General features: G+C 39.2%; 1 protein-coding gene across 7 annotated transcripts in view; it reads right to left on the reverse strand.

Moving 5' to 3' along the window:
• NEK1 (NIMA related kinase 1) overlaps positions 1-13,843 on the reverse strand; it is a 132,210-nt gene that overhangs the window by 66,384 nt on the left and 51,983 nt on the right. For all 7 annotated transcript variants that reach the window (XM_061424913.1, XM_061424911.1, XM_061424915.1 and 4 more), the window contains one exon: positions 7,170-7,272. In XM_061424913.1, the coding sequence (XP_061280897.1) occupies positions 7,170-7,272 (103 nt within the window). The remainder of the gene's footprint in view (positions 1-7,169; positions 7,273-13,843) is intronic.

Genomic DNA, 13,843 nt, shown 5'->3' on the forward strand with positions numbered 1-13,843 from the left:
TCGTGTCCAACTCTTTGCGATCCCATGGACTGTAGTCTGCCAGGTTACTCTGTCCATGGGATTCTCCAGGCCAAAATACTGGAGCGGGATGACATTTCCTTTTCTGGGGGAACTTTCACCCAGGGAATGAACTCAGGTCTCCCACATTGTAAGTGGATTCTTTACCATCTGAGCCACCAGGGAAGCCTGGTTTTATTGAGATACAATTGCCATATAACATCATTAGTTTAAGGTGCACAAAATAATTTAATATATGCATACACTGAGAAAGGATCACTATGGTAAGTTTAGTTGTCATCCATCATATCACATTCAATTTTTTTTTTCTGATGGTGGTGCACAAAATAATTTAATATATGCATACACTGAGAAAGGATCACTATGGTAAGTTTAGTTGTCATCCATCATATCACATTCAATTTTTTTTTTTCTGATGGTAAGAGGAGGAAGCTTTTAAGAAATGATGGAACAGCGCTATCCCGTGACTGTGGCAGGGATTATATGACTACATACTCTTGTTAGCACTCATCCAGACACACACCTAACACTGGTGAATATCACTGTATTTAAACTTCATGTTAATCAACCAATTTTTTACAGAGCTCTGTCTGGACTCCTGGGTAGTGCTCTCCCTCAAGTATGTTGCTAAAGTCAGTTCCTCTACTTCACCTCATCCACTGTCCCTGACACACTCTCTCAAGTCAAAGGCAAAGGGACCATGGAGGGCAGGACTTGGAGAAGGCTCCCAAGGTTTCCTGACATTCACCTACTCCCCAGAATTGCAAGCCCTGCACAGATGATCCCCAGGGCTGGGAATACAATGGGGTGTACCCCCAGGACTGAGTCACATTAAATGGGATGCTGCTGCTGCTGCTGCTAAGTCACTTCAGTCGTGTCTGACTCTGTGCGACCCCACAGACGGCAGCCCACCAGGCTTCCCTGTTACTGGGATTCTCCAGGCAAGAACACTGGAGTGGGTTGTCATTTCCTTCTTCAATGCATGAAACAACTAATCTCAAAAATATACAAGCAACTCCTACAGCTCAATTCCAGAAAAATAAACGACCCAATCAAAAAATGGGCCAAAGAACTAAATAGACATTTCTCCAAAGAAGACATACAGATGGCTAACAAACACGTGAAAAGATGCTCAACATCACTCATTATCAGAGAAATGCAAATCAAAACCACTATGAGGTACCATTTCACACCAGTCAGAATGGCTGCTATCCAAAAGTCTACAAATAATAAATGCTGGAGAGGGTGTGGAGAAAAGGGAACCCTCTTACACTGTTGGTGGGAATGCAAACTAGTACAGCCACTATGGAGAACAGTGTGGACATTCCTTAAGAAACTGGAAATAGAACTGCCTTATGATCCAGCAATCCTACTGCTGGGCATACACACTGAGGAAACCAGAACTGAAAGAGACACGTGTACCCCAATGTTCATCGCAGCACTGTTTATAATAGCCAGGACATGGAAGCAACCTAGATGTCCATCAGCAGATGAATGGATAAGAAAGCTGTGGTACATATACACAATGGAGTATTACTCAGCCATTAAAAAGAATACATTTGAATCAGTTTTAATGAGGTGGATGAAACTGGAGCCTATTATACAGAGTGAAGTAAGCCAGAAGGAAAAACACCAATACAGTATACTAACGCATATATATGGAATTTAGAAAGATGGTAACAATAACCCAGTGTACGAGACAGCAAAAGAGACACTGATGTATAGAACAGTCTTATGGACTCTGTGGGAGAGGGAGAGGGTGGGAAGATTTGGGAGAATGACATTGAAACATGTAAAATATCATGTAAGAAACGAGTTGCCAGTCCAGGTTTGATGCACGATACTGGATGCTTGGGGCTAGTGCACTGGGACGACCCAGAGGGATGGTATGGGGAGGGAGGAGGGAGGAGGGTTCAGGATGGGGAACACATGTATACCTGTGGCGGATTCATTTTGATATTTGGCAAAACTAATACAATTATGTAAAGTTTAAAAATAAAATAAAATTTAAAAAAAAAAAAAAAAAAAGAAAAGTGAAAGTGAAGTCACTCAGTCGTGTCCAACTCTTCGTGACCCCATGGACTGCAGCCTACCAGGCTCCTCTGATGAGTGGCATTAAAACAGTGGGTTGACCATTAAGTGCCGAGTTTCCCTGGCTGGTTGAAGAAGCAGGAGGCAGGGAGTTGATCCACATGGAGTTCTTTGCTGCTGAGATTATGTGGCAAACAACTGAGCATGGTCTCAGTCAATCTCTCCAATAGCGAAGGCCTGATTCCCACAGCAGAGGGAGGGACGGCCTGCTGACACCATGAAGGCACAGCTGCTGACACCGCTACCTGGGCTTCAGGAGACGAGGGGCAGAGGACAATCACAATGTGCCAGAGTCCTGGCCTGGAGAAACAGTGGGTCATAAATCTCTGTTGCTCTTAGGCTCCTTGGTTTACGGTAATTTGTCACAAAGCATGGAAAAGGAGAGATCAATTTTAAACAGGCCCTCTATCTCATCATAAAAATGTTTCAATTTAGAACTCAAAATCTGCGAGACCTTTTCTCCCCACTCAGCCCTTGCTTCTGATTCTCTGGCTCGGTCTCCAGTGTACATATTCTTGTCTAACTCGAGACTCTAAACTACTCCAGAGACAAACTATGCCTGGTTAAGCTTTAATTAAGTAGTCTTCAATCAGTTAATTAACCTACTGTCCCCAAAATGTTTAACACACTGCCTTTGTTATTTAATTAGTGAATAAAACAATACACACCCAAATACACCAAAAGTAAAAATTCTTCACTTTTCTAAAGTTTTATGTATGTATATATATTGTCACCTAGGGAACGAAAAAATCCTAAATAGCTTAAAAAAATGAATCTTGAAAAGTCATATAAAAATCACTTATCTCTAAAGCAAAATTTTTTAAAAGACTTAGTTGGGTGCATTTATTTATTAACTGGCCATGTAGCATGTGGGGTCTTAGCTCCCGGACCAGGGATTGAGCCTGTGTCCCCTGCAGTGATAGCATTAAATCTTAACCACTGGACCGCCAGGGAGGTCCCTAAAGCACGTTTTTTTAAAAATAACACAACAAAGTGAAAATAACAATTTCTGACTGTAAGATGGACGAACAACACCATGGCCTCTCTTCCTGCAAAATTCTAGACTAGAGAAGTTGCTGTGTTAAGTGAATGCATATCAGCACTCAAAAACAAGCAAAACTCTGGGCAGTCCCAAGAATGGAAGGAACCCAGAGGTGAGGCAAGTACACAAATGGGTTTATGATGACAAGTGACACAAGCACAGCACGTGGGGCGAGGCCTCAGCGAGGGGGTGTGAAGGGGCCAGTAGCCACATGCTTCCAGAAGAGCTTGCCTGGCCCCAGCAGCTCCCTGAAGAACTAATGACAAGCGAGTTGGAGGGAAAGGCCAGGCCAGTGCTCCAGGTGACTGGTGATACCAGGAAGGAAGGGGCTCTCCAAAGCCCAGAAAATAAGCTGCCAGGGATGTGTCCCACCTGGCGTCTACTCTGACGGAAAACTGGGCAGAGGACTGAGCAGATCAGCATGTACCATCTCGCCAGGGGCCCACCCGAACAGAGGCAATGAAGAGTGAAACAGAGAGCTCCATACGTGACTACACCAGCAAGAACACCAACCGTGCAAGGAACACCAGTACCATGAAACAGGACACAGACTTAAAACACTGAAGACACCAACACTGCCAAGAGAGCACCAAGAACAAGACCCTACAATACCTAGAGTACTACAAGAGAAATGAGCACATGATCAAGGAGTCTTCAAGGAAAACTAAGTAGCTTCATGGACATGAAAATACAAGTTTCTAAAGTTAAGAGAATCTCATTGGATAGGCTGAAGAGCACAGCAGACAAAATGAAAGAATGTATTATGAGCTGAAATTTGGGCTAGGAATCCTTCCAAAACAGTAAGAAGGGAGGAGGGGATTAAAAAAAGAAACAGAAGAACAGAACAAAAGACATTTGAGGCAGAGGTTCCAATCTATTCATTTAATAGGAGTTTTGTCAAGGAGAAAAAGGAGAAGCAGCAATACCTGAAGAAATGGTAACTGAGAATGTCCCAGAACTAAAGGTGAGTGTTCAGACTGAGAGCATCTGATTAGCATCAAGTCAGGTCAATCAAAAAAAAAACAAACTGATAAATACTCAAGTGATTATTTCAGAATATGAAAGGTAGAAACAAATAGTCCAACATGCTTTCAGAGATGAAAATCCCTTATAGAGGAGCACAAAGAACAGCGTCACCATGCTCACGAGTCACAATGAGATGATGATAAGGCAGCAGCTTTAATGTGGTCTGGGGGAAGCCTGTAACCTGGATTCTTCATCCAGCAAACCACCACCCAAGACTTCACCTGCAGTCAGTAACAGAGACCAGATGTGCCCTCCCACCTTCAACAAGGAAAGACTGGACAAAGTATATGAAACGATTATTTTCAATCACGGGCAAATAGGCAGCACAAGACAGTGATCCTTGGGAGGAACAAGTGAGGTAAGCTCAGTCACTGCCCATTTCCAGGCTGCAGCACAGGGAGAGGGGGTCCCTGAGCCAAGGAAAGGGCAGTCAGAGTGTGGGAGGTGGAGGAGCACTAACATCTGCAGGAAGAGAGTGCTGGAAGCTGCAGAGGTTTCCTCTGAGTGACAATTAGCCTGACCTCACCAAATCCTGGGTCAGAAAGAGACCCTGGAGAAGGAATAGGCTACCCACTGCAGTGTTCCTGGGCTTCCCTGGTGGCTCAGATGGTAAAGAATTGGCCTGCAATGCAGGAGACCTGGGTTCGACCCCTGGGTTGGGAAGATCCCTGGAGGATGGCATGGCAACCCACTCCAGTATTCTTGTCTGGAGAATCCCCATGGACAGGGGAGCCTGGCGGGCTACAGTCCATGGGGTCGCAAAGAGTTGGACACAAATGAGCGACTGAGCAAAACACCAATTCCTCAGGCTCACTGAGGGCTGGGAACACGCCATGCTTCTAACAGCCAGATTGGAAAGGTCTTCAAGTCAACAGAGTATTGGAGGACACCAACATAGTATCACAGCACTAGGGCACTGCCTCAGTGGTGCAGCCAAGTGAGTCCTAGATCAATGGCTGTGCTCCACCTGCCCAGCAAAGTTTAGAGGCAAGCCCTGAAAGACTCAAACTACCTTTAACTAACAACACTGCACCCCAGGGTAAAGTCTCCACACAGTTAAATACAAAAAATCCAAGATAAAATACACAGTGCCTGGCATCCAACCACAAACTACCAGGTGGGTAAAGAAGCAGGAAAAGATGACCAAAATGAGAAGATAAATAGCCAACAGACTCAGAAATGACAAAGAGGGAAGAATTGGTAGACAAGGTGATTAAGAAGGCTATAATAATTACATTCCACATGTTCAAGAAAGGAGAGAAAAGCGTTAAGTATTATATAGACAGACATGGAAAGTATAAAAATGACCCAAATAAACTTTAAGAGAAAAAAAAAAGTATCTTAAAAATACATGTCTGGATGGGGTTAAAAGGAGAGCAGATTGCAAAAAGCAAACAAAAAGACTAGTGAACATGAAGATTTAGCAACAGAAGCTACCCAAAATGAAACATTGGAAAAGGACCAAAAAGAGATGAACAGAGCATCAGCGAGCTGACGTATAGGTGCTGAACACCCAGAGGAAAAAGAAGAGGAGAACAAAAAAAATTTTTGAAGAAATAATGGCTGAATTTTTCCAAGGTACATCATAATCAAGTCACTTTCAGTGATAAAGAGGAAATGTTAAAAGCCATTAAAGGAAAAGACACATCAAACACTGAGGAAAACGTAAGAACGCCAGCAGACTTCTGGTCAGAACAGGACTGCCAGGATGTAAGTAGAGAAACATTTTAAAGAATGGACAGAGAAAGAACTCTCAATGCAGAATACTATTTTCAGAAAAAATATTTTTCAAAAAAGAAGGCAAAATGTTTTTTCAGACATATAAATGCTAAGCAAATTCAACAGTAGACCACTACTACAAATTAACATTTAAGTGTGAAGACAAAATAAGTACATTTCCAACAAATCTTGGACAATTTCTCTCTGAAAGGTTCCAAGAGTCATCTCCATCATGAAGACAATAAACTCAGGGGAGGACAGTAGATGTAAGAAACAGCTCTGAGGTGAGAAATGTGTACATCTTGCTAAGTCTAATAATTGTTTGAAAATATTTCTAATTAATATCTGTAACTAAAATTCCAGATGCTGTTAACATGGGAAAAACAGGGCAAGGGAAAATAAAGCAGGTTCTCTTCTGTCCACAGAAAGGATACATATACATATTAATTCCAGATACTAGAAAAACAAGCTGATGGGTGTTAAAAATATAAAGGGGGTAATCATTAAAAAATTTACTATTTTTCAATAATATTATTTCAAAGAAAAAATATCCTAAATTGGAATAATTATATTAACTCGTAATGATGTTACTTATCAACTTATAGTAGATGTAACTATAAAAAAACATTTAACTATACAATTGGCCTATTTCCTACATAAGTGTGCTGCTTCACGGGGTGCTGAGCTAACAGAAAAAATCACCATTTGTTCTGTGGAGAAAAGGTGAAAAGGCAGTGTGCCACAATTGTGAATATGTGCGTATCAAAACCAACATCTACTAAAACGATCATTTAAAAACTGTTAGTATTTTCTTGAATACATGACTTATTCAGTTACCTGACTGAATAATTAGAGGCTTTAAAATACATTTGGTCCTAATTTGCTTTTGAGTAAATGCATAGTTACATGTATATCTATCCAAATGTTTGTTTCTCATTTTTCTTCTACAATTCTTTGCTAAAGGATTTAAAACAAAAAGCATCTAGGGCCAAAAAAAGCAATGTAAGAACTTATTTAACCTAAATATCTGGGTTGCTATACCTACTCTGACTCTTTTAAAAGGAAGAATGCAACTATGAACTTTCAATTAACTAAGGCAACAACAGAACTTCACACTTGGCATAAAAGAAATTGCACAAAGAGAGGTTTAACACCCTGCAAATGTTCAGAGGTAGTGTTTGAAAAGGATGGTGACTCTTGTCATTTATACCTACCTTGTTTCAGTTCTTCACTCTAAATACTATGTTCAAAAATCTCAAAAACAAAATCCTACCATATGCCCCTCGGCCCGAGCTTTGTTCTGCTTTGCTTCCCGTCTTCGCTGTAGAAACTCTTCTACTTGTTTTGCTCTTTCCATAGCTGGCTGCCCCTTCTGCCTGAGGAATTTGGACAAACAGCAAAACTAAAAATTCTGAACATCAAATATTACAAAAAGTTTAAAATTACACGGAAATATTTTCTTTAGAAATATCTGCAAAATATGAAGGCTGATATGAAGTCAAGTCTTCCTATTTAATGCATCAATAGCTACACACATATCAGTTATCAACTACCTAAATCAGTCACTATTATTTTTAAAAGGGGCAAAATCTACGCTACTATACCAAATCTTAACAAGTCTTCTTTTGTGTTTATTTAATCTATGCTACTTATAGACACATAAAATTATTTCAGACCATACTTATAGAAGACTCTCCATAGTTTCCAAGTAGTTAAGCTTATTTCAGAACTCTGCATCAAATATATTGATCAGTAGAAAAGTAAGATTAAAGCTGCAAAGTAGCAACTTCAAAGGTCATCAAAAATAATGAAAAGTTTGTGTGAATTTTAAAAATTAGGGTAAAAAGTGAAATCTGAATTCCTTGTATGTCATAACTATTAAAAAGTAAAATGGACAGATTGGGGGAAAATCTAAAAGCACATTTATTTGTTTCAATCTTTTCTGTTTATGTTTCTGTAACTTTCTCTGACAGCTACAAAAGAATGTAAACATGTTGGGCTTAGACAACAATGAAAAAATATCAGTAACATTTCAAGGTACTGAGAATAATCAAAATCACAAAAGTACCCCAACCCCCAGTTAGGGGTTGGGGGTTGGGAGTTAGCGTTAAATGGGGACAGACTTTCAGTTTAGGAAGGTAAAAATTAGGGAGATGGATGATGGTGAGAGTTGAACAACATGAAAGTACTTAGTGACACAGAACTGTACAGTTAAATATGGTTAAAACAGTATGTTTTATCGGGCTTCCCTGATGGTTCAGTGGTAAAGAACGTGCCTGCAATGCAGGAGACACAGGAGATGCAGGTTTGATCCCTGGGTCAGGAAGATTCCCCAAGAGAAGGAAATAATAACTCACTCCAGTATTCTTGCCTGGAAAATCTCATGGACAGAGGAGTCTGGCAGGTTATAGTCCCTGGGGTCACAAAGAGTCAGAGACAACTGAACATGCACGCACACATATGGAACTTTCCAAGTATTTCCTTGTATTTTCCAAGTCACATTTTGAACATCTAATACATACTATGCCTGTTACTGTGTGCTAAGCAAGAAAGATACAAAAATAAATAAAACCAACTCCCCGTAAACAAAGAACTCACTGCATAGCATCAACTGCAGTAATTTGTAAGTAAGGAAGAAAGATCAGGGAGTTATTAGCTGTGCATCTTGGATATTGGCTATGAAAGTGCACCAACTTCCTATAGTGTAGGACCATGTGTCTAGGACCATAATTATGTTCAGAAAAATACATGAAATAATGCCTTCTCTCTTCCAATAAACATTTCTGATTTTCATACCCCAGTCATTTCTTTTATATGTTAACAATTACAATTGACCATTGACCACCACAAGTTTGAACCACGTGGGTCCACTTATTATGGGTATTTTGCAATAGTAAATACTACAGGACTAGTGGCATCCTGTGGTTGGATGGCAATCACCAACTCAATGCACATGAGTTTGAGCAAACTCTGGGAGATAGTAAAGGATTGGGAAGCCTGGGGTTGCAAAGAGTCCAACACGACTGAGCAACTAAATAACATGTCCATAGTTGGTTGAATCCACAGATGCAGGGGAACCTCAGAATGGAGGGATGACTATAAGTATAAGCAGATTAACTCCTGTATTGCTCAAGGGTCAACTGTACTGAGATATATAAAAATTTGAAATGTGAAATTAAGCTGTAAAAATTTTAAATGACTCACCATAAAGCTATGGACGATAATGGCCTAAGATTCACTTAACTTATGTAGTGCTTAAAACAGATTCCTGTAAAATTTCACCACCGGAATCTTCTAGGACTAGATGATCTCTATACCTCATTAAGAGCCTTTCCTGGTTACTAATATTGCATTCTGAAACTTGAGCAAATTCTCTGATGAACTCTAGGAGTTTTTTGGTAGTGTTTTTAGGACTTTCTATGTATAAGACCATATCATCCATAAACATTGACAGCTTTGGTTCTCTTCCAATTTGGATTCCTTTTATTTCTTTTTCTTCTCTGATTGCTATGGCTAGGACAATGTCCTTCATATATATAGGCAAGGCTGTTACAGCCCCGTTTATATAAGACTGGCCTAAAGAGGGCAGATAAACTTTCAAAGAGTATGACACACAGACATGTCACCTGAAACTGTGTCTACTGATAAGGCTCTTATGAGGAGTCCTGGATGCTTACACAACTGCATACAATTAGACAGAATCTCTGCTTTGTATCCTGATGGAACTGACTTCATCTTTTAACCTTTACATAAGTAAAACACTGATAACATTTTTATGCTTGATTTCCCATCCTAAGATAGTATGTCCACTGTCAGTGTGGGCCTTCAACTGACATACAATAATTTATATTCACTGACTGATCTGATTCACTAAATCAAATAATTCAAATACTTTAGCAGAAACAAATTATTTTAATAAGAACATGACCACACACATAACAGCTTTGATTAAAAGAATGTTCACACCATTTATGTATATATAGATCTATTTTATTTACTTATGTAATCTATTTAAGTTCTGCTTTATTGAATGGCTTTTCCTAAACTAGTTTAAATGATCAAGTACACATAATCCACTGCTTTTAATCACACACTTAAAACCTGTAGTGATTTTTGCTTACTATTATTTCTTTTTTATTCTCATTTATCACTGAGTATCAACTATTACCAATAATGTATCTGTATCTGAAGATATAAAATGTATAAAATGGAATTCCAGGAATGCAGGGTGTGTCCAACATATAAAAATCTATCAAAGGAATTTTGTTGTTTTCAGTCACTCAGTTGTGTCCAGCTCTTTGCAATCCCACAGACTACAGCAGCCCAGGCTTCCCTGTCCACCACCAACTCCCAGAGCTTGCTCAAACTCATGTCCATTGAGTTGGTAATGCCATCCAACCACCTCATCCTCTGTCGTCCCCTTCTCCTCCTGCCTTCAATCTTTCCCAGCATCAGGTTTTTTTCTAATGAGTCAGCTCTTTGCATCAGGAGGCCAAAGTACCAGAGCTTCAGCTTCAGCATCAGTCTTTCCAATGAATATTCAGGACTGATTTCCTTTAGGATTGACTGATTTGATCTCCATGCAATTCAAAGGACTGTCAAGAGTCTTCTCCGACACCACAATTCAAAAGCATCAATTCTTTAGTGCTTGGCCTTCTTAACACTCCAAATCTTATATCCATATATGACCACTGGAAAAACCATAGATTTGATCAGATAGACCTTTGTCAGAAAAGTAATGTCTCTGATTTTTAATAAGCTGTCTACGTTGGTCATAGCTTTTCTTCTAAGGAGCATACATTTTTTAATTTCATGGCTGCAGTCACCATCTGCAGTGATTTTGGAGCCCAAGAAAATAAAGTCTGTCACTGTTTCCATTGTTCCCCCATCTATTTGCAATAAAGTGATGGGACTGGATGCCATGATCTTAGTTTTCTGAATGTTGAGTTTTAAGCCAGCGTCTTCATTCTCCTCTTTCACCTTCATCAAGAGGCTCTTTAATTTCTCTTCACTTTCTGCCATAAGGGTGGTGTCATCTGCATATTTGAGGTTATTGATATTCCTCTCAGCTATCTTGATCCTAGCCTGTGCTTCAACTAGCCCAGCATTTCGCATGATGTACTCTATATATATGTTAAATAAGCAGGGTGACAATACACAGCCTTGATGTACTCCTTTGCCAATTTTGAACCTGTCCATTGTTCCACGTCTGGTTCTAACTGCTGCTTCTTGACCTGCACACAGGTTCTCAGGAGGCAGGTAAGGTGGTCTGGTATTCCCATCTCTTTAAGAATTTTCCACAGTTTATTGTGATCCACACAGTCAAAGGCTTTGGCACAGTCAATGAAGTAGATGTTTTTCTGGAATTCTCTTGCTTTTATTATGATCCAATGGATGTTGGCAATTTGATCTCTGGTTCCTCTGCCTTTTCTAAATCCAGCTTGAACATGTGGAAATTCTTGATTCATGTACTGTTAAAGCCTTGCTTAGAGAATTTTTAGCATTACCTTGCTAGTGTGTAAAGTGAGTGCAATTCTGTAGTAATTTGACTATTCTTTGGCATTGCCTTTGGGATTGGAATGAAAATTGACCTTTTCCAGTCCTGTGGCCACTGCTGAGTTTCCATATTTGCTGGCATATTGAGTGCAGCACTTTCATAGCATCATCTTTTAGGATTTGAAATAGCTCAACTGGAATTCCATCACCTCCACTAGTGTTGTTCGTAGTGATGTTTCCTAAGACCTACTTGACTTCGCCTTCCAGGATGTCTGGCTCTAGGTGAGTGATCACACCATCGTGGTTATCTGGGTCATGAAGATCTTTTTTGTATAGTTCTTCTGTGTATTCTTGCCACCTCTTCTTAATATCTTCTGCTTCTGTTAGGTCCATACCATTTCTGTACTTTATTGTGTCCATCTTTGCATGAAATGTCCCCTTGGTATCTCTAATTTTCTTGCAGATATCTCCAGTCTTTCCCATTCTATTGTTTTCCTCTATTTCTTTGCATTGATCACTGAGGAAGGCTTTCTTATTTCTCCTTGCTATTCTTTGGAACTCTACATCCAGATGGATATATCTTGCCTTTTCTCCTTTACCTCTCACTTCTTTTTTCTTCTCTGCTATTTGTAAGGCCTCCTCAGACAACCATTTTGCTTTTTTGCATTTCTTTCTCATGGGGATGGTTTTGATCACTGCCTCATGTATAGTGTTACAAACTGCCGTCCACAGTTCTTCAGGCACTCTTATCAGATTTAATCCCTTGACTCTATTTGTCACTTCCACTGTATGACTTTAACAGATCAGATTTTGGTCATACCTCAATGGCCTAGTGGTTTTCCCTACATTCTTCAATTTAAGTCTGAATTTTGCAATAAGGAGTTCATGATCTGAGCCACAGTCAGCTCCTGGTCTTGTTTTTGCTGACTGTATAGTAATATACCTTATTAACAGAGGACAAAACTAGTTTATAATTGATTCTATGATTCCTTATAATATTTAGAAATCTATACTGTCTTCATTTTCACACACATTTCCATTTACTACTTAATATATACCAAAAAGAAGAATTCATACTCATATTCTTATCCCCCACTGATGTAGTAAAACAGTACTGAACTGTGAACACAAATTATATATGTGTACAAGGTTCCGAAGGATAGAGGGAAAAAATCAATGAGCTTCTTTACAGTCATTCTGTTCATTAAACATTATTAAGAATTTACATGTGCATATTCTATTTTAGACAAATTAAACAGACTATATCTCTTGAGCTCCAAAATTATTAACACTTATAATTAGTAGAACACTAATCTAGATTAAGAGTAAAGGAATGATTAACATAAATATTGTATAAGCCACAAATACACAGTAAAAAATTAGGAATTTGGAAAGTGAAATACAGACATTAAAAGGCTAAAAAGAAATAAACTCCTTTTTATCCTGACAAGAAAAAAAGGAGTAACTTATTTTCCATCTTATTATAAATGCATGCATAAGTGGGTCTGGGTAAAGTACCTCATATCTATGACTCAAAACCTTTACTGATACAGGAAATTTAAAAATTTTGAAGGATGATTAAAAATTATTTCAAGAGGTGAAAACATGAAAATAGGCAGCAATCTAGGTAACAGAAATAGTCTGAGTAATGAAAAATGAGTCAATATGGTATAGAAGAGTTGGGGGGTTCAGGGTTAATGAAATGAAAAAAGGATGCTGAGGGTGTATTCATTAAGCTTCCTCCTCTGTTTAAGTGCCATAATGTCTATCAGAGGAGGCAGAATTGTTGTCAGCTTTACTCAAATAAACCTATACAGAGAAAAGGGCTTGGGAAAGTAAAAGCTCAGTAAAGTACATATGTTACTTTACTCAAAATAAAAAACAATGGCACTCAAAATAAAAAAACAAAACAGGCACTCAAAGCTTTCAGAAGATGATCTCACATGATTGAGGTTCTAACTGTAAAAGCTAATTGAACCTAAGTTCACCAGTTGTAACAAAATACCACTCTGGTGGGAGAAGCTGACAAGGGTAAAGGGACAGCACATGGGAACCTCTGCACCACCCTCAGTTTTTTTTTTTTTTTTAAACTTTACAATATTGTATTGGTTTTGCCAAATATCGAAATGAATCTGCCACAGGTATACATGTGTTCCCAATCCTGAACCCTCCTCCCTCCTCCCTCCCGATACCATCCCTCTGGATCGTCCCAGTGCACCAGCCCCAAGCATCCAGTATCGTGCATCAAACCTGGACTGGTGACTCATTTCATATATGATATTATACATGTTTCAATGCCATTCTCCCAAATCATCCCACCCTCTCCCTCTCCCACAGAGTCCAAAAGACTGTTCTATACATCAGTGTCTCTTTTGCTGTCTCATATACAGGGTTATTGTTACCATCTTTCTAAATTCCATATATATGTGTTAGTATACTGTATTGGTGTTT

The sequence above is a fragment of the Bos javanicus genome, chromosome 8 (assembly GCF_032452875.1).
Source record: "Bos javanicus breed banteng chromosome 8, ARS-OSU_banteng_1.0, whole genome shotgun sequence".
In the NCBI taxonomy this organism is placed as follows: Eukaryota; Metazoa; Chordata; class Mammalia; order Artiodactyla; family Bovidae; genus Bos; species Bos javanicus.